Raw genomic sequence first — 27,967 nt, 5'->3', positions numbered from 1 at the left:
AATAGAACTTATGCAATTATCAACATACAGTAAAATTAATTTGAACAGTCTATTGTAATTGAAGCTGCAGCTCAGAAAGCTTATCACAGTCACATTAGCTATTCAAAGCTTCCTCAAAAAAACTCTTTGGCAACAAGTCACTAATGACAAGTGCACTGAGATCTTTCAGAGAGCAAACAAGCCTGGCACTCTCATGTAAAACAAGAGCGGAGGTTGTCTAAAAATGGCTACAGACCAGAGGGCAAGAACCCCCAGCTGGTCACAGTGACTACTGGCGGTCTCGGCTATGTGAAGCTCACTAATTAAATATTTACATAACGTTGGAGGAAATGTGAATCTGGCCTTTGTCACTGAATGGCTAACTTTCAGGAAATATGTCGAAATGGAAGGTTTTTAGTATTAGCTGTGATGATAAGGACTGGCGGAAAACACTGTGCTTTTTCTCTCTTTTGTTTTGACATGCCTCAATCTGTTGAAAGAATTTTAACCTCACTTCTTGTTGTTATGCTGGAGTTTGCTACAGAGTTAGCCTACGTGATTAACACACCTAACAACAAATAAACAGTTCCCAATGTACAGACGGTTCAAAGTGCTTCAAAATCCCGTAATGCTCCAGTGCCTGGTGTCATGACGTCGGCTGCACAAAATCGACTGTGAACGTGTGTTTTGGTGTGTCATCCGAAGTTGCATGACTCGCCCTGACTCTGACGTGGGATCTGTAATAGAGCCTGATTGTTTCCGCTTTGGGTCACATGTTTATCGGTCCATCTCTTGGCAACACCGCCACCCAGTACTCATCCTTTACTTTTTCCTGGGGTCTCTTCATTTCCAAGGAAAAGTACAGTTTGCTCAAGCTTGACTTCATGATCATATGCAAAAGTGCCTCCAAATGTCTAAACACATTTTGAGAATTAGTATTTGACTCTGATGTTGCGAAATTTCAAAAAGCCCATTGAAAGAGTCAGTAATGAAAAGCAGATGTTCACTGTAGTTCACATGCTCATGTGGGCCAAGAAGTATTACCCTCAGACTGATTTCTCAGCAAAATGAGTTTGCTCAGATCAGGGCGAAAAGATCTTTACAGCTGTCGCTCTTCATTTAAAGTAATGGCTTTCCCCCTCCAGAGGCAATCAAAAATATATTATTAGCTGTTTCTGAGTAGGCTGAAGTGTGCGAGAATATGATTACATTTTAAAATCATGCTCAAAAAAACACAAGCAAAGTAATACATATAGTATAATGTATATAATGTAGTTCATACAGTATGAATGAACTTATCTCTCTACAAGAATTGCACTCCCCATGGTGAGTCATTAAGTGTTAGACTGCATATCTCACTGTGATGAGGTAGGCAGCTGGAACAATCTCAAGCTCTTTACTATCCTGCTTTTCATGTGAAAACAGCATGAGTGCCAAAGGAGAAACAGCTGCAAAGCTCAATAATGAAAAGAAAATTAATCCTGGGTACAATGTCACGAGTGGATTTTAAGGTTGTTGACACCTCTGTTGTAAAAATGACAAAGTTTACAACCAAAAACCTTCACATCCCGGAAAACATGTGGTTTTGATTGTTCAGTCAAATCCCTGCGGTACAAGTTTACAAAGACAGCTGAGGCTCACAAAGGACTAACCGCAGCAGCAAAACAGAAACCTGAACCTGAGGTGAACAACAACACACCAAGTCTGAGCCCTGCTTTCTTAGATTTTCTCGAATTTATCAAGCCCAGCATTTGTACAACCTTTTGTGCTTCATGAAAAAACAAATCTTGTGTAAACGATCTTTACAAAATGTTCATCAAGAAAATGTGGTACACTTTTTACAACAGCTTTAGCTAAAAGAGGAATGCACTGTAAATATTTACACTGTAGACAGTTCCACTAAAATATTGAGATTTTGTGCAAATCAAAGACTTACCGGTACTTTCCTTTCAAGTTAGACAGAAGACCATGATCATGTGGTTTTGATCGTCTCACCTAACTCTCAGAAAGAAAGCAAGAGTGTATTTCAGAAAATGTCAAACTTTAAGCAGTTAAGTAGCTCATTATCTGCTGGCTGCAGACATTCACTGAGATTTGCCATTTTGCCAGACATTTTTCCCTCAGATGTCACGAGGGCAAATCAACTGCACATCAGTTCAGGCATTTGTTCATTGTTTGTTTGTTTTATTGTCTTCATGGTGTCATCCCTGCACTCTTATCGTCTGATGCTGAATTCATTTGCTGTGAAACAGCTGTAGAATAGTGCGTTAAAATGTCATTGATGGCGTTCACATGGTAAAAAATGCATGGGAACATCTCTGTCTATGCACTTTCTGAAATCTGAGATTTGATTTTTATTATAAATGGCATTTTGTGCTTAGATTTCTCAAAATATCTTGATACTGTAGGGAACTGAAGTAACAATGGCTGGTTCACAATAAACTGTGGGATTCACATGGGATCACATGTCCCTCACATCCACCATTCATATGAAAATCTGATCAAGAAAAATCAAGAAAATATCCTTCATTGTGTCCTGATTGCTTGTCTGGAACATAAGCAACAGTTTTGTCATTTGACATGAATACCACATTCATGCATGGTATGTGCCAAAGAAGTGGTCCCAGTGGGTGAAGTAGGGGGCATAGTTTCCACTGTGGAGACTATGGTGGGCTTGGTGGTATGGAGCTCCTCCCAGAAGGGGCAGCAGTCTGTGCAGAGCCCAGGGCAGGTTGTAGCCACAGTGGTCCTCCACCGCCAGCCAGCTGTTGACGAGGTGGAAAAAGGCTTCACTCAGAGGGTGGCAACCCACCATCCAGGCACTGCTCAGAGCCAGCAGCAGCAGCGACAGCAGCTCAGCCGAGCTGGCGTCCTGCGCTGCCAGAGCAAAGGGTATATGGTGCTGATGGTGCAGCTGGTGGATGTTGCGGTACAGCCAAGGAAACCTAATGTAAAACAGACAAAACACTGCTTATTCTGTTACTGTACAGAAATGTCACTACAATATTCTCAGAGTGGAATATTGTCACTATGTTTGTAAAAGAAATTAAGAAAGTTAATTCTGCTTCTTTTTCTTCTTCTCCTACTGCTACTACAGCACTACTACAACTGCTATTACCAGTATTACAACTTTTAGTAGTAATGTCACATTTTATTTAAAGATGACTATCAGGATAATTATGGTCACCAAGCAAGTTCAGGTTGAAGGAGTGCTACACTGATTTTAAACATGAATTGGATTTGACCGGTTGACTGATTGGAGCAGACATTTTTGGACATGTTAGGGACAAAAAGTCAGCCTTTTATGGAGATGCTGAATGACTTGAGAACTCCTTTGACTACAACATTTCAAAATTAAACACCTCAGTTGTGACCTGTGGTACAGAATCTACAGGAGTCTACAGCAGTTTGCTTTAACAGATTATCCTAAAAGGTGAACTGATTTGCCATTCTAATCCCATTTCATGTTGTTAATGAAAACCCTGCCAAGTCAGGTGGAACAGATCCCATATTGGACCACATAGCTCATCACAACTGCTCATCTGGTCTCCATGAGCTTTAAATGTGAGTGTTTCCCGAACCAGTTCAGACATTCAACTTCCAGCTAAATAACCCCCTGCTGTGAGCAGCAGGTCCAGGGAGTGACACAGCTGACTGGAACACAAAAATCATGCAGGTGAGAGACCACTGTGTTGTTGTGTCTGACCAGAGCTTCAGCTTCTTTATCGGAACCTCAATTTTTATTGAATTGAGAGACAGAACTTCAGCACATGTAACAACTTTCACCAGTAGACTTAGACTTAGACTTAGACTTTCTTTATTTGTCATTTGGATTTTCATCGCAAACGAAATTTCGGTACAGTGGCTCAAGCATAGCAGGAATTACCGACATATTCTTTTAAAAGAAAAAAAGTAAAAAATATAATATATACACACAATAAATATGCAGTAAAAAGTACTTGAAAAATCAGATATTTTGTATAAAAAAGTCAGTCAGCATATATACATATGTAATTATGATTGCACAGTGAGTATTTGTAATAAATAGTACTTTAGTAGTACCAGTACAAGTCAATCCCAAAGCAATGTAGTAATACAATATATCCCTCTTAACTACTGCTGCATAAAATTACTGCTATAAAGTACAAGTACCACAGGACTGTGTTTAGTAGTTACTTTCCAACCCACCACTGATTAATATCACACGATGGAGACGATGAGGGCAATATTAACTTTGTTCAACATTTTGGACTTAACCTTCCAAGAGCTCATTTTTGCTCCCGCACAAGGAGGCTGTCTGAAGTTTTCTATTCTTGGCGGGTTGAAAAAGACTCTAAACGTTCACTGGGAACTACTATTGTACAGTACACAAGTAACGTAACAGAGTGCGCACTGCTCACCTGTGCATGGAGAAGTGCCATATGAAGAAGAGCATGTCAAAAAGCAGAAGGCATGCAAAGACTTCCACAAAGAGCTGCCAGCAGGACGGAGCCAGCTCCGGTAACGTGGGGCTCCTCAGGGTCTGAAACAGCGCGGTGGCGGGGAGGACGGAGCTCAGATATCTGCACAGCACCCTCCAAAAACAGTCCAACCACTGCTGGGGAGACGGCGGCGGACCCGAGGCGGCAGCGACCCTCCACAGCTGGACCCGCTGACAGACGCTGCCCAGCACGTCCAGCGCGAGGTAAGGTGCGCAGAGGAGGATGTGCGTCAAGAAGGCGTAGGACGCAGGCAGGTAAGGCGAGAGCAGGATCTCCTGCATTTCTGCTCTCACATAGTCCCATGGACCCTGGAGGAGAGGAGCGTATGCCTTTCCATGCTCGGTGGAGGGTACATTCATTACGGCTTTGTCTTCTTCACTACGACCTCCAACATCACCAATTCTTACAAAAAGCTGATGCACCTTTTCCTTGCAAACCTAATATTCTCATATAAGTTGGGCTACATGCGTCCAACCTGAATAAAATCTCTCCCTCAGTTTTCAGGTTATTTTCCTTGGTTGCTGCCGCCTCGCTTCCTTCAGGGGGACAATAATACTGCCAGAGAAGTAGTTTCTCCACGTGTGGGTAAGAGGGGCCCCACCCCCTCGCAAGTGTAAATATATAAAGCAAATTAAAAGCGTCTGTTTTTCCTATTTCTTTTATTTCGGAGCACTGTGAAACGGCCCGGTCCGAAAAGTCCGGTCCCTGATGGCCCCTCCCAGCCTCACCCACTTGTACCACCTACGTGAAGTTAGGCGCTGGAAACGCAGGGGATTTCTGGCAGCGGACTGACACATAAGAGGACCTTTATTTCAGAGATGGGAGCTTTGATTATGACCCAAATACCGAACAAGAACCATTTATAATTAGTACATTTTAAGTTAGTTTCAGTTCAAGGAATTACAGACAACGCCATATCAGAACAGGATCAGCACCAAAACTAGCAGAATATAAACAGAATTATATATGAGGAAAAAAAATGCAGATTTAAATGTTTTCACTTTTGATTTCCTTTTCATTTTTTCTACAAAATACACACTTATGAAAGCAAATGAATCAACGAATCATCATGATGTAAATTTCTGGGAAACTTTTACTTCTACTGAAATACTGTACCACTCAAACTCATTATGTCACTCAGGGCTGGATTTCCAGTCAGGCCCCTTTTGTGTCAGTCAGCTGTGTTTGATAAATCTCATGGAATGGAATTTTGCTCTACTAAATGTCAGCTGAGGTGGATCATGTTTGTAAAGTCTTCGTGAGTCAAAAGATCATTTCAGACCTGAAGCATATCGATAACAAATGAGTGTGAAAAGAGTGTGACAGGAGTGGCTCACAGTGATGAACCCACAGAGAATGATCACCTGTACCTGCAGCTCCTCTCAGCTTTGTGGAGCTTTACAGTAAGCTTCAGTTCACTGCAACTCACCTGAAGTCAGGTACTTCTGCAGCACAAAGGGTCAAAAGGGCAATTATTTTTTTTCTTCATTTCCAGAAAATTGCATGTGGAAAACAACCATTTGGCTGTAGAGACAATAAATTCAATACCTGTAGAGAAATCCCACTTTGTCTGCAGGAAAACATGTGGTTCAACAATAAACAATAAAGTTTCAGGGCTAAAATGTTACAGTAAAGAAATGTCACACAAAGTCTAGATAATGATAACGATAATGATGAAATAATGTGGATTTAATAGTTTCAAAATATTAACTGTGTAATTAGTCATTCATGTGCTGCTATTAGTCTTGCGTGTCTCAGTAGCTGGTTCAGAGTGAACTGGAAATGACTCATGAAGAATGTGTCTGATGGTAAAGTTTCTCTCTTCAAATGAAACACTGTTTTTTAACTCAACTCACCAAGAGTATTAACCGCATCAGAGCTTTGTTTACATTTGATACAGACCTTTCCAGAAAACTAACAATAAAGCATTACCAAAATCCATGTCCTGGGACCACCCCCCGTTGTGTAACCATGATGCACAAAAGATGTTTCTCTCCCTCTCTCTCTGCTATGTTTATTTGTCTGTCCTGTTTGTGTGCATGCAGTGCTTGCCTCTTGTGTTTGTGTGGTCTGTTGTCCACCCAGGTTCCTGCAGTGAACAGCAGGGTTGTGTTTCTCAGGTCCTATTTGGCAACACCTGAAGCTGCTTAATGTCCTCCTGGATCCTTTTCTTTATCTACAGGTTTTGTCCTAGTCTTTGTAAAGTTAATTTATCAGTTCCTAAAGTGTTACGAATGAAAACTCAGATCCAGTGTTACCATAACTCTATCCAGAGTTAAAAATGAACTGTGTGTAACAGAAATAGTAATAGAAATCCACAAGGATACGTTAGGAGAGGCGCCGTTTCATAACTCTGTAGGAGTTTACACTGCACACTGACACCAACTCTGCATTAACTTTTAACAATGTCATTTCAACCTTATATTTTAACACTACCACTAAAAATGAACTAAACTGTATTTTGTTGATGTCTCCTGTACACACAATATCTATATGTTTTGCAGGAGCTCTTTGTCCAAATCAAGGGTCTAAGGACAAAGGTTGTTGTATGTTTTATAGACTGTGAAGTCTCTTAAGGCAGATTTCACTGCCTTGACTTGACTCAACTCGCCCAACTCTGTGGTCTATTAGTATAAACATCCTTTTGCCATGGACCTTTGGGCTAATCTTTGATACCCACATGAACAAACTGATGAGAAAATAGGAAAATACAGAGACACACAGTGATAACTGAGAAGGGTTAATTTTGTATGAATCTATGCATTGTTTCTTTGTTAAATTGTTTTTTTTCCCTTCATATGATGTCTTTAATGCCAAAATTAAATTTGCTAAAGTGATTTTTAATGATTATTAATTATGGTACAATTATTATTCAGTATTACTTTTTCAGCCTTTTAAATACTCTGATATGTAATAACAACTGTTCTTTCTATACGATAGGTTTTATTGTGTTTGAAACACGCTTTCATTGACAGCAAATACGCTATATATCACATGGGACTTGCAGTGTAAATAAAAAAAAGTTTAATACCATTGATTTCTCAAGAATAACCCACAGTACTTCATAGTCAAATGATAACATCTTGATTGCACATTCACTGCTGAACTCAGTGCAAAAACATTTGTATTTCAAGTCATAGTATGCCTCAGCCAATCAGGGAGATTCATAATAAACTGGAAGTCACTTTGACCAACTGGATGAGCTTTGAGCTTTACACAACAGCAGAAAGTGGTGCCAGTAAATCTGGCATAAAGAAATATTTTCTCACAGTGCCTGGAGCCTTCAAGCTATTTCATGAAATCAGTGGTTCTTTGGAAAACACGCCCATGCAGTCTTTAATGTCTGACAGTCCCATTCCTCTGGGTGTGCATTCGAGGTCACAAATAAAACAGAGTTTGGTTTTTGGTCCTTATCAAGTCAAGGTTTCTATAAAAAGGTTTTGAGGTGTCCAAAATGGAAGAATGATTCCTACAGACTACAGGATTTAAACACACACAGGTTGGTAATATTTCTACAGCGAGTCCCTCACCATCAGCCTGCACGCTGCTGTTCATACGACAGCTTCCCCCTCCAGGGCGACGGGTCATGTCGCCAAAGGCTCAAAGGCAACTGAATAATATGCATATCCTGTAAAAGTTTCTACAGGACAGATGTGAAATTATTACATTAAATAGTTACAAATAGCTGAAAACTTTGAAAACCTGATGTCATATGTCTGCAGTTCACAAGCTTATAACACAATCTTTTCAAAGTGTGCTCTTTTTTTAGAAGCAAAACCAACAGTTCCACAAATGTAGTCTCTTTCCGCTAAGTGAACAGTGTGAAAAACAAAGTGCTACATATAAACACAGCAAAATGTGGTACAACTTCAAACAGCTGAACAAATTCTATTAATATTCAACAGGTCCCTGTGCTCAAAAGAAATTTTACAAACACATACAAATGCAAAGAAACGGAGTGATGATATCACATGTGACATCCAGCAGCTACCACAGAGTACATTCATCATTCCTCTGTTTTGTCTGCAGGGACAGTCACTGATGAGCTACAATATTAAAACCACCCATTAGTTATAGACACAAGACCAGTGGTGTCCTGCGGTATCAGGCACCACGCCGTTGGTGGTGGGTCCTTTGGGTTCTGAAGGTTGTGGGGTCTCTATAGATTGCACTACTCAGTCAGACTGAGATCAGATCAGTGCCTTAAATGGTTTTGGTGATGTGGAAGGAGGAAATCCTGCTGAATCGTTGGACGTTGCTGCCATGGGGGGGGGGGGGGGGGGGTGTCCTACAAATGAATACATTATAATAAGATGATTCTCTGTCATTCAGTTCACCTCTAAGTGGTTTTAATGTTGTAGCTGATCGATGAATCTGTTCAGGACCCGTATTTTCCAAGCAGTTCAGAGTAAGACATCCCAGCCTACCATTCTAACTGTGACACATAGCAAAGGAGTGGCAACATTTTCGTTACTTTCTTAATCAAGTCATTCAAAATTTTTCAGGATGCAGAGCTTCTCGGCTGGGACTTGTGGGAATGTAGAATATCGACCATTCACTTAATCCCACAAGCCAGAATTATTTTAAAACAAACCAGGTCCGATTTTACATTTTTCCTTATCATACAAATACTTGAACTAACTGGCGCTACAATGCAATACAAGAACAATGCTGCTTTTCTATGTTCCGCTTGATCTGCTACTTTTTGCGACAGACATGCAGCTTTAGTCTCCGTCCTTTACCACAATATCATGTATGTCACTATCAAGTTTATATTTAAGACCCACAAGAATCTTGACTCGAAACAAGTCATCTGGAAAGATTATAAGAAAGCTGAAGACAATACCTACAACCAACTCATGGAGCGACCGTTAGCTAGAGCTGATAAAATTTCATTTCAGCTGGCAAAGGTAAGACACATTAGTTTGAAGTGAGAAGCCTTTTGTCTTCCTCTGAAATGAAGGCTCCATTGTTTTGGGCAGAGCAACAGTAACTAAGGAGGGGGTGGGCAGGAGTTAACAAATGGTCAAGTCAAGTAACAAGGACAATGAAGATAAACTAACCATGATCTGTGTTACCCACAGCAGTGACTGATTTCTTTGCACCTGAATAATCAGTAATTTCCCCTCTAACTGAAAAAACATTTTTGCCTTTTCCTCTTAAGTGTCACAACAGGTTAAAATGCTCAATACTATCATGTAAATTGATAGTATGGACACATACACAGTCATTAATTTATGATAACTGATATTGTGGCTAAATGGACTGAGGGCATTTGCTGCACAGACTGTAAGAGCTGAACATCAGCAGGGTCAATTACTTCTGATTACTGTTTTGGCTAAAGTTTTAAAGGAACTTATTATACACTGACTGGTGATGCTATTTTATTTTTTATTCCACCTAATTTCCAGACAATCTCAGTCTCTCCTCAGAAGTAATTAAAATCCCCTGCTGTGAGGTAGGAGAACTTTACGTTCAAACTTTCGTAAGATGTTTGAGAAATAAGGGTCCTGCTCAGCAGAGCTTCTCTGGGCCAGAGGGAGAACCTGCCAACAAACCAGCCTGTGTTCCAGACTCCTGCCCTCCAGTGGACAGTCCTCCACCCCTTGGTGGTCCTGTGGTTTCCACTACTTTCCCTGCTAATCCAGATCCAACATCTGCTCACCAATAATGTCCATGGCTGCAGAGGCCTTGATAGAGCTCCCTGCAGAGCCAGAGTCCACAAACATCTGGGGTATGTCATTGCCAAAGTAGATTTTGCTGTTAGCTGCAATGGCTTTGTACTTCATTAGTTGCAGGTACTCTGGTGTTAACTTCAACTGCAAGAGGAGCAACAGAATTCAACACTTAGGAGTTTGTTCTGAGTGAGGTGGGATGTGTGTTTGTGTCATCTTTTTACCTTATTGGCCTCAGCAGTTCTCTGTGCCGTGTAGAACTCTGCATCTGCCTTGGCTTTCTGCCGGGCCAGGAAAGCACTGTCTATAAATCAGAACCCACCAAACACAGGTCAGTTTAAAAAAAAAATTTAAAAAAAATCCAATCCAATCTGCTTGTCTGCTCAGAAAGCAGGGACCTGCTGTACATTCTGGAATCGAAGCTTCAGCTGTCTCCCAGACTTGAAGTCACATGTTGACAGCATTCCAAAAAAAACCCCAAAAAAAACAAACAAAAAAAAACAACACAGAAACAAACAATAAAAAAGAACAGTGCACAGGATTGCAAGTGCAAGGAATCACACATTTGTACTTGTCATAGCACATAAGCCAAGCACAACAGTGTGGGAAAGGGGAAAGTAACCTAAGTACTGTACTTAGTTTCTTGTTTGTACTACTCTACACTTAAGTTATTTTTCAGACTAAAATTTGACATTAAAGCCTTTGTAATACAATGCATTGTTAAGGTAAAACCAGTGGTTCCCAACCTTGTTGGTTTGTGGGCCCTCACAGAGAAGCAGACTCCTTTTTTATGTAGCATTACTTGTACATCCCTGAATCTCTTCGCAGTTGGCATCAGCATTGAGAAACTATTGTGTGAAATTATGTGATATATTAGCTAATCTGTTATTTATATATAATAATATTGTAGTTATAGGGAATTTACTTTTACTTTAGTGCTTACTTTTACTGACAATATTTCTATAATTTTCCTTCAGTAAGATTTTGAATGCAGGTTGTTTACTTGTAATGGAGTATTTTTATATTACTGTATTGTTACTTTTAATTTGGCAAAGGAGCTGAGTACTTCTTCCATCACTGGATACTAACCTTCAATTTCAGAGATCTTTTTTTCTGTTTCCTTCTCCATGACCTTCTGTCCAAACTTGATCTCTGCCACTTGTGCTACTTTCTCAGCCTCTGTTAAACAAAAATGAATGTTTAAAAGGTCAAAAGCTTCACCCAAGCAGGGTTGCGCAACAGGCGAGAGGTGAGGTTCACCCTGGGCTGGTCACCAGTCAGTCGCAGGGTTGACACACAAAGACCACACTTGCACACACTCACGTCTAGGGGCAATGCAGAGTAGCCAATTAACCTATTGTGCATGTTTTTGGTATTGTGGGAGGAAGCCGGAGTACCCGGAGAAAACCCACGCAGGCACAGGGAGAACATGCAAACTCCACATAGAAGGGCCCAGCACTGAAACCCGAAATCCTCTGAGGCGACAGTGCTAACCACTGCACAGCTGCGCTGCCCAACCATAACCATGACTGTTTTAATTTGTCTTTCTCACCTATCACAGCTTTGATCCTCTCTGTCTCTGCCTCCTTTTCCACAACCTTCTGTGTCTGCTGAGAGATCAGCAGCTTCGTCTTCTCGCTCTCCCTGCAGACATAAACACACACTTTATTAAAGGTACTACACACCCACGTGTTTACACTATTTTCACTGACTGGACCTTTCACCTGGTCTGTGTAGGCTCATACAGAACAGACCTGACCGACATCTCTGTCACTCCCTTATTAATATTGTTTAGGTGGAATTTATACATTTGCCGTACATCATTAGAAGCATGATTAGTATTTTAGTTTTACTGTGAGGGTCTTTCATTAAAATTCTGCGTTTCAATGGTGTTCTTAAACACCTGCGAGGATTAAAAAAATACAGATCCATACACATTAACTTTGTGCTTAATTACCTTAAACTCTGTCTTGTTTGTATGTCTTTTTGATCACTTTGTATAATTAAGCACCAAGCTGAATAAATTGGACCTTAAATTTTTTTTAGTAATTATTTGTAATTGTATCTTGGATGCTGTTGTGAACGGTTCTAATTTATGCTATGGTAGGTAATTACAGCAGTTACCATCACAGATTTTAAATGGTACCACAAGCATGATTTGGCGTAAAAAAATATGTGCATATACTGTCTCAGTATTGGCAGTAGTTCAAAATGCATTGGAAAAACACAGACATGTCGGACAGTGGCAAAAATATTGTGCATCCCTAACTACAATGCATTGAATTTAAAACTTCTTGGAAAGTCTGAGTCAGTAAACTCTAAGCCTAACACCTCAAGACTTCAGCTTTAAGCATATGAATTCTGTATCGTTAATGACGAAAATGCTCTGCCTCCACACTAATTCTTTTATGTGCACCTTGATTAGAGCATTTGCTTCATCCCAAAGACGTCACATTATGTGAACCACATTGGTAATCCCTCTAGGTCAAACAAAATAAAAGTCTTTAGAAGAAAACTTTATTTATTTTACGGTCCAGGGCTTATGTCCATGGTCTTGACAACCTTTTGATCACATTTTAACTTCTGATACTTGCTTACATTACTCAAGTCCATTTGGATAAACAACACCAAGATCCAGAGGTTCTCACAGCCTGTAAAAACAGTACTGAGATTTAACACATTCCAAACTATATTTAGAAAGAGAAGCCAAAAACATGCTAAAGTCTAATTGTTTGTGTTAAAAGTGAATTTCTCAAAAACTCAGTAACAACAGTATGTCAAATTTAAATCAAGATGTAGTTATGCAACATTCACAGTTGTTCTGCAAGATAAAAATAAAAAATGTCAACACAGGAAACTGGTTGAAAACAATAACCCTAACCATGAGGGAGAACTGACTTAAAGGTAGGGAAGGGAAGAAAGAAACATGCAACAGCTCTCTGAATGCTCTGCTTCTCTGCATTTGCAGGGAAGTTAAGTGGATGTATTGCCATAAGGAGTTGAGAGACATCAGTAGGAAGTGAAGTCCTTTTCCACCACACGGCACAACTCAGCGTTATTACAGCAGGGATTGACAGATAAGTTTTTGTTTTGTTTTTTTTACGGCCAATACCAATTATTAGTAATTTATATTGGAAATTTATATTTTAAAAGTGACATACATTTGCAGTAAAAATAAAAATCTCCACTATATTTTTTCATGACTTCAGTTACTTTGCAAACTCTTGATAGGCTATCACTTGTGATGTGTGGCCAGTCAGAGCAGTGCTGTGGGCGGGACATTGAATGAGATCAGAATAGTAACGACAGACAAAGAGAGGCAGCCACAACAGAGCTGAAGTAGAGCATTTTTAAAACTTATTTTATCTGCATTTGCGTCTTGGTAGTTCCCTAAATCTAAGAAGTTATTGTAAATCTGCTATGTCCTCCGCCTATCACAGCTTCTCCCATTAAGCACATGTCGATTCATGAAGCTACAGTTAGATGTTCACGCACTGACATGAAACAGAAGAATCTTCCTCCTTTACAGGACTTAGAATGGGGAGTAAGATGAATATCCAGCCCATCCGTTTGGGAGTAAGGATAGATACACAACACTGACTTCAGGGCAAACACTCACATGAGCTCGTAGTTCCTGCGAATGCTTTCTGGTATATTGGGTTTAGTGACACGGACCGCCTGTGGATCAGTGGGATGGACAAACAGTGATAGAGAAAGAAAACAGTCGACTCTGAATTAGAAAGATTAGGACAGCAGAAGTATACCAAGAAACACAATTTCAAAGAGAGACTTTTAAAACCAGGAAGTTGGAAAGGAGCCATATTCAAAGACCCTCTGAACTACATGATGATTGGTTTCTGAGAAAGAGCTGCAATTGTTATTTCAGCTGTTTCCAGAGATTTACAGGAAACAAGGCCAAAGTACTAAAGCCCAGTGGGGTGTTTAACACTTGAATAAAATGTGTGTCTCGGTTGGTGTGGTGGAGAGATGCAATATGAAGGAAACACTCAAGCTCCTTCACTCTCACTGTGCTTTATTTAACTTTGCTGAAAGAAAAAGAGTCCTTGTCTTGTTATGATGGAGGCAGTGAAAGTCAATATAAGGCTGCAAACTGGACTTTTCTTCTCAGTACAGTAAGACTCCAGATGTCTTCTAGAAGTTTTTAAGAAGAAACTGAACCTTTGGGCTTGGACTATGTTGTTGCCTATCCATGTGCTAACATGGATACATCCATCAAAGATCTATCAGTGTACGTTTCACATCAACCAGTCACTGGGTCAGTCTGACTGTACCTGTATGATAAGGCCTGGTGCCATGGCTGTTAAATCCTGCTGTAGTGTCAGCTTCAGGTTCTCATCAATTTGGTCTGCAGGAGTAAAGGCAAGGCAGGTAGAGAGACAACACAGAGAACAACACTATTAATGACAGCTACTCTACTGCTTACTTTTATGAGGCAATAACGGTTTCATTATACAGTCAGTTATCACCTCTTAAAGAAGTGGTCTCATTTTATCCAAATGTATACAACTACAAACACAGGAGCATTCTGCACTGCTATTTCCGTAAGTAGAGACAGGCACAGACTTTAAATTTGATTCACGTTAATTCATTCCTTTGACCATAGAGGGAAATGATTTGGATTCCAGGGCAAAGAGACGTTTTAGTCTTCCTGTAATGATGACACATGTGTAGGCTGTCTCAACATTAAGTCATGGTTCTGTTCAAATTCTGTGGAATGTGGTTAGGGGACCGGGTTGCAATATTCACAAGTGTGCGCTCACTTTAGCAAAGTAAATGAAAAGACTGCCAAGACTAAGTCCATATGCATAGCAGTTGTTGTGTGTAACGTGGTAGTGACCACCTTATGAGACAAGCCATGAGTTTAGTGTTTTGTGAACCCTCAGCTGTCGGCTGACTACATGCTGTTCATGCAGATGGAGAGACAAGATGTTACAAATTAGTAGTTAGTTTACAGCCAGTCTGCCGCCCACCACACCTACCGAACAAGCCGATATACACCTCCTGCAGGGAATGAACACTGCAGAACTGGTTGAGCTCATGGTGAACCTTGTTAAATATCAAAGCTTTGTCATAGTCTGCTGTGAAGTTCCTCACTATGTCATACACTGCAGAGAGGAAAACAAGAGCTCAGTCAGAGTGAAAGTGAACACAGAACACACACGTTTGGCTCTGCTACAATGCAATAAGGTCTAATGCGTTTGTCAGTGCCAACTTATCTCCAGATGTGAAAAGAAATGCACATGGAGTCTGAGATAAATGCACTGTTTCACTTCTCTGGCATGTTGAACATTGGTGAGTATACCTGCGGATGGAATGAGGTAGTTCACCACTTCTATGCGGTCAAAGTAAATCATCACTCCTCCACTGAAACAAAGAAAATACATAACATCAACAATCTGACAGACACTTTAAGCCAAAAACTCCAAGACAGGATAAAGACGCCTGTATGTTCAGCCTGACTCTGGCTGTCTTGGTGTTATACTCCAATGTGTTGTGTGGGGAAAGCGTGGGGTACAAGATGAATGCTCTGTATAATCTAGAGACCACACCTGATACTGTTTTAGTCAACAGCAGACCTACCTTGTACCACATGGTACGTTCTTCACCTCATCTGTCTGTAACGTCGTCTGAGAGACAAAAACAAAGATTCAGATTTAATTTATTATTACAGATGTCAGAAGCACAGAAAAATACACCTAACATCATTGTAAAAACACGGGAGCGGGAGTAAATCAGTCTATACATTATGAGATCACTTAAGTTGAAGAGGCCTGGGTTTCAGTTATGCACACAGAATGCACTGTTACAGGAAGTCCTGGACAGTGTCATGAAATGCAACACAAAACTAATAAAATCTGAGAAAACATCGCTACAACACAATGTGTCGACACAAAGGTAACTCATATTACTGGGCTGTGAGGGTAACAAACCAGTCATACTCATCTCAGACAATGAGTATTTCCAGTTCAAATTTTAATTATAGCTGCTATGCAGTTATTATGCACTTCATCAGGACAACATAGAGATGTCTGTAATTTATTTTATATAGTCTAATTGCTTCAGATGAGAGAAACTGATGTTTAAAGATACTCTATTTCCCTGCAATAGCTTAGATGAGAGTAGAATTCAAGAGAAATTCATTTTGAGATAATGTAAAATTCTTTGATAATTTTAGAGATTAAATTAGTTTTACAGTCCTTGAGAAAAACAAAGTGATGGACTTCATAACTCCTGGCTCCACAGATTATTCAGCCTTCTAAGAGCACTAATTCTGGAGTGTGCACGCATTTTATTTAGTGAACTGTGTGGAGAAATATGAAATATGATAATTTGCAAACAGAAATTGTACTGTTTTGCTAATCTCAGATGCAGTTTTCAAAATAAAACTTGGCGAAATGTGTTCAGCGTGTTTATCAGTACTTTCTGAACATTTTCAGTACATTTTAGCAACACCATGAATACTGATGACCATAATAATTTTTGTCGCTATACTCATGATGCAAAATTTTCATCCCCTTTCTGGTGTTCACAGGGTCGTACCTAAGGTTTAGGGGGTGTGCTAACAGATGAAAAGCCTATTCCAGGTTCAAGCCTATTCACTTCCCCTCATGGAGCAGCAGGGCGAGTGCATATATTGACTCATATTTATGATGACAAAGGTTTGCACACATTTCAAGATGTAAAAACGACCATGATGTTCCTGACTGCTCATTTTGTTTTTAACTGTGGTTGGAATCAGCCAGGACATCAACTGGCAAACTTAGGGCACTGTTAGAAGAAATGACGTTCATCCCTTAGCAGCAAATCTGGAATATTTTATTATTTTTTTTCTCACAACCCAAATCAGTTGTTCATCTACAGTTTTTTACGGTTGTTTACACACTACAATAAAAATTATCACACAATTAGCAAAAACCTGACACTCAAGACGCAAAACACCTATCCAGATTTTCGAAATCATAAACACAAACTCAGCCTAACACTTCTTGCAAAACACTACACACAGTGATTTGCAAAACGCTACACACATTTTCACTCCTTAGGCACAGTTAAACATTGTGATGTCACTTCCTTTCATTACAAAGCTCTGGCTTTCAAAATGACCACATCTATGAACAAATTGGATAAAGCCATCCACCAAGTGTGCAAACATACATGTATGTGCTTAATCAAAAACACACCAAGCAGGTGGGTATAAGCACTATAAAAACGCAGCAGGTGAGTTCATCTGTCTTTACTGTAACAAAAATGGAAGGAGCAAGAAGAAGAAGAGGGAGAAATGTAATTGGGCACAGGGCTATTACCAATGTTCCAGGACAGCGTGTGGGTAGCATCACCCTTTGCACTGCCATTACCCAGAATGGGGTTCTCCACCATCATGCCAGTCTGGGTCCCTATAACACTGATCTAATTCTTGCATTTATTGACAGACTGCTCAACATCATAAGAGCATTAAAAGAAGTGGACCAGGTGCAGTACATTGTCGTCTGGGACAATGTATCTTTCCACCGATCTGCTCTGGTCCAAAATTCGTTTCACTTGTAGACTGTAGAAATAAAACTGACTTCACTGGACTGACCTGAACAGACTTGTAGGTGGTGATGAATGGAAGCATGAGATGGAAACCAGGGCTGCTGGTGGTGGTCAGGAGAGCCCCTCCCCTGTGTCATACACACACACACACAGTTGATCAGTATATCTTAGGTTTGGCTTCAGAGCAGAATAAACTACAGGGTTAATGAAAAAAACAAAAAACAATTCAGATTACTTTTGATTTTGATCATTTTAAGATTTGAGTCTTAATGATAAGACTGAACCTTTGTGTCTTCAATAAAGATGCAACCATTATTTAGGAGACACAGATCACTTTCTAGCGTCTTTTTATTTCAGTCAATGTTAGTAGTTAGGCTCAGGTAATTTCACTGTCCTATCTGGGACTGCTGATGGCAGGTAGACATCCCTTGCTTACAGTCCCACATACCGAGACAACTTGTTTATGAGGATAGAGATGAAGAATTTTACCAGAGGAATATCTGGTATTTACAACAGTCACTGGGACTTCTAGTGTTAATAGTTAAGCTGCCTCAGGCAAACACCTTTGAAGCTGCTGCTCTCTTCTTTATTGTACCGGTTTTACAACAGAGCAGTTCTGCACTAACAGCTTAGCCACAAAATGAAAAACAATAATGCATGCTGCTGTCTCACCTGTAGTAAACTCCAGTGTGTCCCTCATCGATCTTGTGCACAGAGGCCAGGAGCGCCGCCCCTCCTAGGGCGGCTATTATTGAGAATATGGCACCCCACTGTGCCATCCTGGCTGGCAAACAGACAGCATGTGAAAATGAGCAGATGGGAACAGAGTCTCTCTCTTGGGGTTACACAATATCCTGCCTTAATTACAATCAAATGCTCCCAACTACAAGGACTACTAAACTCTGTCTATCCATCCAGTCAGCATGACCTGCATTCAATCAGCAGCCTGTGTAGTGCTGTAGTAACATGCTGGAGTTGGCTTCTAGCTCACTGGTTTATCTCTTCTCAGCTCAGGCTTAGCCAGGCATCAGCTGGGACTCGGTGACCTTGCCACACTTAAAGAGGATTGAGGCTAAAGTGCAAAAACATTGCAGCCTCTCATCATATATAAATCTAACGGTACCATCTACAACAGTATCTACAGTCGCTTAAATATGATCGTGTTCATTTTAGCTAGTTTCAGCTGAAAAAGCTGAATGGAGAGTCATCTCAGCTTCGGTTAGTAAGGATTTGAAAAGGTACAATCTGACCCTGCAGGCTCAACACTGGACTGGTCTCAGAGTCACAGTGTTTACACATTAGCATTTATCCTACTTTGCATGTTAGAGCCCAATAAACATACATTTTTCTTTCTTTCATTTGGTAATTTTTCACTCAATCTTTGTTGTCTGTAGAACAACGATCTGCAGGTTTTCGTTTTGGATGTTGGCCATATTTTTTCCTGAATTTGAACAAAGACACAATTAAGTGAAATCTTAACTAACAATCAACTGGTCTGCAATGTGACCTGTATGTCCAAAGAGTGCAGTTTAGCAGGTGGTGTGTGTGTGTGTGTGTGTGTGTGTGTGTGCCTTTGAATGTGGTTGATACAAGCCCTCAAATATAATACTTGAACATTAAGCATTGGCTGTCTATCAAAGTTTCAGCCTTTGAATGACTATATAATAATTTAAAAAGCAAAACAACAGCGAGGGAGTGACAAACATGACAAACACGGTGGTGCAACCTGCTCAGCCTGGAGACATCAAAGCCTCATTCTAAGGTGATGAAAATGATTCCTAGTTTCAGGTGTAATACACTAATTAAAACATAATTCTGAATATTATATTCTACTCTGTCCCCAAATCCTACACACTCTTTAGGTCATCATTTTGCTACTAGCAATATTCTTACACCCAACACCTTTTGTTTGCTTGGCTGTAATTTAGTCACTAGTCAGTTCTGCCTTCGTCAGTAAACCCAACATCGGTCTTTCCCAGTTTCTGAGCTGGGTTTCATTCCTAGCAGCTAGTTGTGCCTATTGTAATTCCTATAAATATTCCAGTATTCCATATAAAACGACAGAAATGACAAACATTTATTGTGTGTGTATCCCTGCTTTTTGTTCTAAGTAAGTCATCAGAAGATGAAGGAGTAGGTTATGACGCTGGTGTTATAAAAGAATACACTACACTGTATGTTATAGACACGTATATGAGTAATGCACATGCTTTAGATAACGTGTAATAAAGAATGTAGATCCCGCATGGACAGGACGAAAGGAAGGAAACAATCAAAAATCTGGTACAAAAAGGCACAAAACAGTATTTAACAAAATAAAGTGTCTTCTGGTAATTTCAGCATGTAAACGATTGACCAAACAGACCCTATCTGAATGGATAAGTTTGGTGGACTCAGCTTCCTTGCTTGGTACAGTTCAAAGTTCAAGGTGTCACTTTATAAAAATAAGCAGGATTTTAGGTAAAACATGGGCGCCGAATTACGAACGTGATTATAAAGATTTATATACAGCCGTAAAGTAATCTAATTATTACAAGTGTGTATGACTGATTAGAAAGGCATTTTAAAATGTGCAAACATTTGACCCGAATATGGTGCCGAGGGTTCGGAGCTAGCTGTAATAGCATAAGTTAATACTTGATTGCTGTTTCCTCAAAAAGAGGAGCATCTTTCATAAGCAGACAGCCTCAGCAATATTGTCACTCATCTAGATGTCAGGACAAAGTAAACAGTTTACTGTTGGCAATAATTCACAACACAAGGCCAATTGCTGATAAACCTTTGCTAATGTTTCGAGTTAGCATATCAACCTCTGAAGGTTTTTATCTCCTTTGACATGCTAACTCCTGTCACGGTAAACAAGAGTGGGGACACCAGACACTTAGTTTCAATTGACAGTAACTCGTCTTCCTCTTGATCTGCATGTCTTACCTGTAATTTCGTCTGAGAGGACAACGACAGATAATATGCAGGCACTTCGGGCACCCACTACCGCAGTCTTTTTCTTCTTCTTTAGAGTTTGACTGTTTGGAATCTAAACTGTCGCATTAGCGCCTACTTGTGGTCAGTCAACTAAGCTAACTAAACTACCGTAACTGAGAAATAAAGAGTTCCCACTCATTATTTGCTCATTCGGGACCCCTGTTGGCCACGATCAACATCTGGACTATAGGGATAAGCAGTTGCTTATTTGACGTTTGGTTTTAGGTATTTTCAGTAGTCTTCTTTAAAAAAAAACAAAACAAAAACAAAACAGGAGGGATAATTCAGTCCAGTCTTCATCTTACCTGTAAGTTTCTGGGGAGTGGGATAAAAACCAGAGAAATGTCCCAGCAACATGGGACACATGTCAGTTCCACACAGAAATACACGGCTTCCATCATTTCCAGGACAAGACCTTGCTGTTTTGAGAGCTATGGTACCAGCTGCAGGTGAAATGGGTAAGTGATTACAAATCTAAATACAGTATAGTATGAATACAATACAAGATCAATTAGATCCATGTCAAAACATTTGTAAACTAAGCAGCTGGCTCGATGCCTACAGAGGCATTAAAAATGTAAAGTCTTTCATCAGTGTTGTGACTCATAATTGAACTACTGTTGTACCATTTCTACTTTCAATGAAAAGAAAAGTTACTTTGTTCACCAAGGTTTAGAGCTGATTATTAACAGCACTGTCCCTTGTATGAGCCCAGCTGTGGATCGTGTTGCACTTCTCCTTCTCCCCCTCATTTCCTGTCATCTCTCTCCTGGTTTTGCCCAGTGAAAACATCAAATGCTCTCTTCCAAAAAGGACATTCACTTTTTGATTGAATTATATCACCCAAAGGCAACCCTGAGAGTGGCTGCATTCTCTCTTGTTTTTCCTGTTTTACAGACACTCCTTGAAGCCATTCATAGCCACCTGGAAAATTTTGTTGCTTCCAGTTGTAGATGTAAACAAAGTTTGAATCAGAACTATTTCATTAAATTATGTTGCAGCCATTAAAATTTCACTGAAATGGTCATTTCTTCTGTGTGTACTGTTCAATTATCAGTATAACTTCATCAACAATTCAGGAACTTCAGGTACTATGAATGTAAAATTAGCCAGTGGTCCCAGCTTTGTAATGTGAACAGCAGATGGCAACAGAGACCAGCTGAGATGTACTTCTTAATTTTCCAAATAAAACAGCAGAAAAGGCTGCATTATCCTGTTATCTCTGTCAGTCATGATTTGAACATCTAAACATTTTGCAGAACTTCACTGCTATCTTGAAGCAGATGTTTTTTAAAAAAACAAAAAAACAAAACCATTTATTCATCTGCACTGGATACGGTTGACTATTGGCAAAGCCATAAACAGAAAATTTATTGAAGAAAATTAATCTGCAATCTACCAGTTCTAAAGGGGCAATCACTGAAGACTCAAATAATTGATTTATTTCATCTGTCATCAGCAACAAGCCAAAGGAAGTGCCACACAGCTAAAGGTCTTGACACTAAAATGGCTGTGGAGCTTTATTTTTAGACATTGGCCTCTTGAGAAATTTACAAAGGACCAGAGCTAACCCCTAGGTGCTGTGCAGTGGCAGCTCTGTGCCGTGCATTTTAAACAGAGACGAGTGGGGTGGTGGAGGGGAAAGGGAACAACAGAGCAAGGGAAAAGAAGTTTGTCAGAGTTCATTAAGTATCAAGGGAACATCGCTGGAACTGGCAGCATAAGCCGCGCCGGGGCCCTAGTGCCATTAATCACGACTGACAAGAAACCAGGGGCCGAGGGAGGAGGTGGTAGAGGTGGAGGGGAGGGGAGGCAGGGCAGCTCTGCCAGAGACTCTGGTACTGATTATAGAAAGGGGTTCAAGCAGTCCGGGCCAGGGGTGTTGAAGGTAAAACACCACCACAGCCAAGGCTATAAAGTTCAGGTACCTTCACACAGCTCACACTCACATAATCAGAGATAGACTGAGAAGACATGTAATTCCAAGCTTTCAAAACATGACAGGGTAATTGTAGAAAGAGTGGAATATTTTTGCTTGAGAAGTATAAGTAGAGCTCGATCTCTCCCTTTGTGTATTTCACCCTCCCTCCCTCATTTATATGAGCTGAGCCTTTGGCTTAATAGCATGCAGGAGGAGGAGAGTGGAAGTGCAGCAGTAACAGAGTGTTGCCCATATATCTCTGTCGGCCTGCCTTATTTTTCCTCCGCACCCCCCAGATTTTGTGGTTGCTCGCCACACTGTTGCCACCCTGGAAGAAGAAATAAATGGGAGAGAGAGAAAGCGAGGGGAGAGAAGAAAGAAGAGAGCTCGTGACTCGTGAAGATGGAGGCCTCTGTTAAGTGCTGTGCTTGAAAGCCCGTCCGGCCTCATTAGCTGTCAGTTGTAACAATACTGAGCTGGCAGCGAAGACTGCTCCCAGTCTCGGTGCCATAAATCACAGGCTGACAGGGCCCTGACAGGGCTGGGAACCAACACACATGCAACACTTGCTTGCTTTCTGTCTCTTCGCTGTTCCGTTTTCTTTCTGTTCTCTCCCTCTTTTTCCACTGCTCATTCTTTTACTGTCTTTACCTTTCATTCCCTCTCTCTTTCCTTGTCAGTACCACTCCCTTTCTTTCCCTCTTTCTCTGTCTTTTATCACTCTTTCACACATACTTAGAGCACATTGCAGCATGTCAGCGGACAGTCCTGGACACATGGACTTGCACACTTGCCTTTTGCAGCACTTTTTCCCCTGGTGTCCCATACATAAATGTGTTTGACAGAACGTGTTTGGGAAAGAGTCAATCTTTGATGGATGAGATGTGTTCATTGGATCTGTCTGTGCTTGTTTAGTAGTTTAGTATGTAGTTTGTGTGTTCTGCATATTTTGGTTTCTCAAACATTTTTCAAGCATAAGTAGGAATGTATTGTTACATATATGATTGTCCAATAGGTCTGAACCTGGGTGTCTATTATTCTTTGGTCACAGTCTAGGAATGTAATTATCTGTGGCTAAAGTGGTAAAATTGTCAAAGCTAGACAGTAATATTCAGCATTTCGGAAAATCCACTCATTCATTCTCTTGCTCTTGTATTCTGAGGAAATTGTTACCATTCTCGTATTGCCATAGATATACATGTAGCTAGAGCCAGCTGGCAATAAGCTTAGCTTAGCATAAACACTGGAAGCTTGTTCCTGGTCAGGAAAAAAGAAAAATCTAGCAAAAAGCCCTCAACCACAACTTGTCCTTTTTGCATTTCAGTTAATTCTTATTTTTGGGACATATACACTAATGAAAACATAGATATGAATATCATATTGAATTTCTGAAATAGATCCCCCCTAAATTCTAAACGCTGGACCTTTAATAATTAAAAATTTAATGATTTTTGGCCACTTGGGCACAATGCTCATCATACTTTTCACTTTTCATTTACACATCCAGTAGTCATGGAGCAACATTATCATTCAGTTTGTGTTTCTGTCTATCTGAGTCTAATAGTCACACTCCTTTAGCTCAGGTTTTAGTCTCTGTATGCAGCATCTGCTGAATGCTCCACTGTGTTCATCACCATGCTGCCTGCTGTGTACAAAAATGACATTATGAGAGCAGTGAGAGAGAACCAGCTGTAAAATTGTAGGCTGACAACTAAACAAAGAGAAGAAAGTTTTATAATACTGAGAGGAGCTGCAGTTTTGGGTGATAATGTAAGTAGTAAATTTTGCAGGGAGGCGTATTCTCTGAAACATTATCTTAAGTAGCCTGCTGTAGTTGAGGAATTCAAGAAAATATGATAAAAGATGAAAAGAGTTCAGACAGAAAAATATTGCTGCTGCTGTTGCTGGCCTGACATGTTGTGTGTGAGGTGAGAAGAATGTTGGCCTACTTCATAAAAGTCTATCCCAACTCCTGTGGTGTTCTGAACAGTTTGACAGGAGATATAAGTATATTTTATCCAAAATGCCAAACCATTCCTTTGACATACTGGTGTTACATAAGTGGCTTTATCTAAATGAAATCTACCCACCTCAGGTATTTACAATAATCAAAACATTAAACTAGAACTCCAAAGTGAAACATAAAACTAGCCCGCATCTGGGCATCATAAAGTTGACATCTAAACTCTTTGGGTACAGTTTTAAGTGTAAATGTGTGAGTGTATTTGCATGTGGAGGATGTTATGATCTGCTTGTATCCAGGAGCTGCTACAGCCGCCTGCCGGCATCCATTATGGTGACGCGTGATGATGTGTATGACACGACTAGAGGGGAAGGAAGCCGAAGAAAGCAGGGCTGTGGGTCATTAATCATTGCTCGCTGACACATGAACACACACATATGTGTGTTTCCACACACATGTAGCTACGAGACGTGGTGCTGAGCTTGCAGCTGGAATAAATCCAACTGAACATGTAAACACACGTTCTGTGAATATATACAGTATGTGTGTCCGTATACATACACAGGGAATGAGCTCACAGCTGGATTACATTCCTCAGATTTTGCTGGACTCACCCTCCAAACTCCCACACTCCTCTTCCATTCCAGAGCTCTATACTTGTACCCAAACCCAACAGGACTTAGCAGGATCAAGCAGACTCAGGGTCAGCTAAGGTTGGATTTTGCACTCAGTTGCTTTACTATGAGCAAGACTTAGTTAATGGAAATTTAACATCAGTATTTTTTTAAGCCACTTTGGTTTTCACTTGTATTCAAGCTGACTAAATACTACCTAAGGTTTGGCTCTGATCTTCAAAAATATTAAAGAATGTTCTTAACCAAAAGTTTGAACAATGCAGACATTTTTTCTTTTTCTTTTTCATTTTTGCCCCCAAAAGGGACCTTAAGGGCAAATGCCTCTGGAAGTCCAATGCTGGTTATGTGTGGCACTATTAATTTTTTTAAATTAGTATTATAAATGATCTGCTGTAATTGATTTCTTTGGGCAACACTGACCTATTTACACTTAAAATGCAGAGCAAACAGTGTTTAGACATCCAGCAGACAAGAATTAGTATCATATCGAGTCAGATTTTAGTCACCTGATGAATTCAAGTCCAATGTTTTCTCTCCTTGTAGCTCTGTTTTAGTCTCCACCATGACTATGTAATCTAGTCCTCGATACTGTTTAACCTTGCTTCCAATTTCTCCCAGTGGTCACTTGTGGTACTTGCAGCAAAAATTCTCCTGTGGCCCAAAAAGTATTTTTCACATAGGCAATCATTATAAAAGAGACATCTGTGAAACTGCAACTACAAACAAACTACAAACAAGGTGAACAAGGTGAATAACAGCTCTTTATTGTTATTTTTGCTCTGTGGAGATTTTATATTTACCAAACGTTCAATGACCTAAGAAAAGTGATTAAGGACACTCAGACATCATTGTAATGTAAAGTCTAGGGGCCAAGCAGGGTCAAAGGGAGAAATACTACTACGGTAGTCAGTGGGCCACATAACCAGAAAGTAAACCTGAAAGATAGAAAACCTTTTTGCCGTATGTGCCAGGTGAACAATTTTCACTAAACTGAACAGGTGCCATCTTTGGATCCTGTGTGCTGTGTGTACTGGTAGTTTTTAGAACCTTTTTGCTCCTCTGGGTGAAAATGATGGTAATGAGAGCAGTGAGAGTGAACCAAAACAGTTAAGTTGTTGGCCAGAAAACCAAAACAATGATTTCAAAGATGCTACAAAACTCCACAGAACTGAGACGAACTGCAAAGTCAGGTGAAAACTCTCTGTTGGTTTGTCACTATGAGCATCCCCTTTCACATCATGCATAATAATTTTAATAATTTTTATTCTAAGAATATTTAATATAGTAACTTATTAAAGTGAGCACTTCATTGGTCTGTTACATGCTGTGGGCTCTAGTTAAGACAGTCATGATTTAACTTTTAAGATTTAGACATCTCCTCTCAATCACCTCTCCTGTCATCTTCTTTTCTCAGTGTCATCCGTTACCACTGCTGTTTAAAAGTTTAGTAATCCTGCCCCTCGTGATGCTGCCTTGTCCCAGAGGAGGTCCCGGCACAAAGTTACACAACTGGCCTCCATCTGTATTAATCTACCCCTGCTCGCAAAATTCTACCTTTAACATCTTCCTCAGGGGTGTCTGCTTGCATTTTTTTTCCTACTGTTTCATGGTGAAATTTATTAGAGGACATGTGTGTGTATGTGTGTGATTATGTGCACGCATACCAGTGTGTGCACGCATGTGTGGGTGGACAGGGTAATTGTTCCAGTGAATGTGCCCGGGTCTGCTCAGGCCAAACGATGCTGCAATGTAAGTACAGTGTGGTGCCGTGCAGAGTTGTGGGGGTGTGGGAAAGCGATCAGAGTGGACTACAGAGGGAATAGAGGAAGAATGAGGAAATTGCAGACAGATAGGCCTAATGGTTGTGCTGAGGGAAGAGGTTGTACGGCCAGCAGCTGCTAGCCATCCATCTGGACCAGCCTGGAGAGCTGGACTGGATTTCTGTCTTAGTGACGTACTCACCTTCTAGAGATGAGTGCACTGGGACTTTCCGTCAGAGCAGGGTCAATAAGTATTTGCAATAAATTCATGGAGTTTGTTTTAAAATCACTTCAGTTGTACTATTATTCAGATTCAATAAGATGTAGACTTCAGTTATGGGAATCTGGACCGTTGAAACAGTAAAGAGCAGAAGGATACAGAAATGAAAAACAAAGTAAAAGAATTGAGTTTTATAAATGTGCACAACTATCTTACTAACTAACTTTCATATCTGATGGATTATATTTTTGTTTTTTGTTTCATTCAAAATGCATACTACATCATTTCTACACAAATCATAATTTGGTGGTGAAAAGTAACAACAGCTCATCTTAAAATTCACAGTAACATGCCTATTACTTTTAATATTAGTGATCACCTGTCAAACAGTCAGGAAGATCTTGTGATGTCTATTTCCTTGACTTTTGCTACGTTAATGCATCCTCAGTTATTTCTCTATCAAAACGGCTTTTTCTCAAGTGAGAAAAGTTCCTCTCTGCGCCCAGCTAGAGGATGTTATTTCCTTTTTTAAGGAAGGTTTAAGGAATAGTTCAACATTTTGGACACTTGGCCTTTTTACTCATTTGCTGAGTCAGATGAGGAGTTCAGTTCTAATGTGTGTATGGTAAATATAAAGCTACAGCTAGTGTCTGCTTAGATTAGCTTAGCATAAAGACTGGAAACAGACTAGCTCTGTCTAAAGGTAACAAAATCCACTGACCAGCACCTCTAAAGCTCACATTTTGTTGGTTTAATAAAACCAGAGTGTAAAGATGTCAAGTTGTGGTTTTATAGGA

The 27,967-nt window shown here is 40.1% G+C and overlaps 2 protein-coding genes and 1 long non-coding RNA gene across 4 annotated transcripts in view; all 3 read right to left on the bottom strand.

Annotated features, from left to right (window-relative positions):
- The window catches only part of LOC124057782, a 1,110,263-nt gene that overhangs the window by 169,620 nt on the left and 912,676 nt on the right, over positions 1–27,967 (bottom strand). The gene's annotated exons all lie outside the window — the stretch shown is intronic.
- On the bottom strand, positions 1,221–5,143 carry ch25hl3 (cholesterol 25-hydroxylase like 3). Its single transcript, XM_046386316.1, has 2 exons — positions 4,380–5,143; positions 1,221–2,924 (listed from the first exon to the last, which is right to left on the bottom strand). Exons 1-2 carry the CDS (start codon positions 4,817–4,819, stop codon positions 2,573–2,575), a joined length of 792 nt encoding a protein of 263 aa, XP_046242272.1. The 5' UTR covers positions 4,820–5,143; the 3' UTR covers positions 1,221–2,572.
- On the bottom strand, positions 7,468–20,753 carry erlin2 (ER lipid raft associated 2). 2 transcript variants are annotated; one of them, XM_046386309.1, is made up of 12 exons: positions 20,621–20,753; positions 18,362–18,473; positions 17,736–17,817; positions 15,737–15,783; positions 15,459–15,520; positions 15,136–15,261; positions 14,428–14,501; positions 13,755–13,813; positions 11,688–11,779; positions 11,225–11,314; positions 10,360–10,439; positions 7,468–10,279 (listed from the first exon to the last, which is right to left on the bottom strand). In XM_046386309.1, the coding sequence occupies exons 2-12, from the start codon at positions 18,466–18,468 to the stop codon at positions 10,100–10,102; spliced, it is 999 nt and encodes a 332-aa protein (XP_046242265.1). In that variant the 5' UTR covers positions 18,469–18,473; positions 20,621–20,753; the 3' UTR covers positions 7,468–10,099. The 2 variants fall into 2 exon arrangements, with proteins under 2 accessions (XP_046242265.1, XP_046242266.1); XM_046386310.1 differs by having other exon boundaries at positions 18,362–18,469; positions 20,621–20,708.

Source organism: Scatophagus argus, chromosome 4 (assembly GCF_020382885.2).
Source record: "Scatophagus argus isolate fScaArg1 chromosome 4, fScaArg1.pri, whole genome shotgun sequence".
Classification (NCBI taxonomy): Eukaryota; Metazoa; Chordata; class Actinopteri; family Scatophagidae; genus Scatophagus; species Scatophagus argus.
This window is presented reverse-complemented; position numbering and strand designations above follow the sequence as displayed.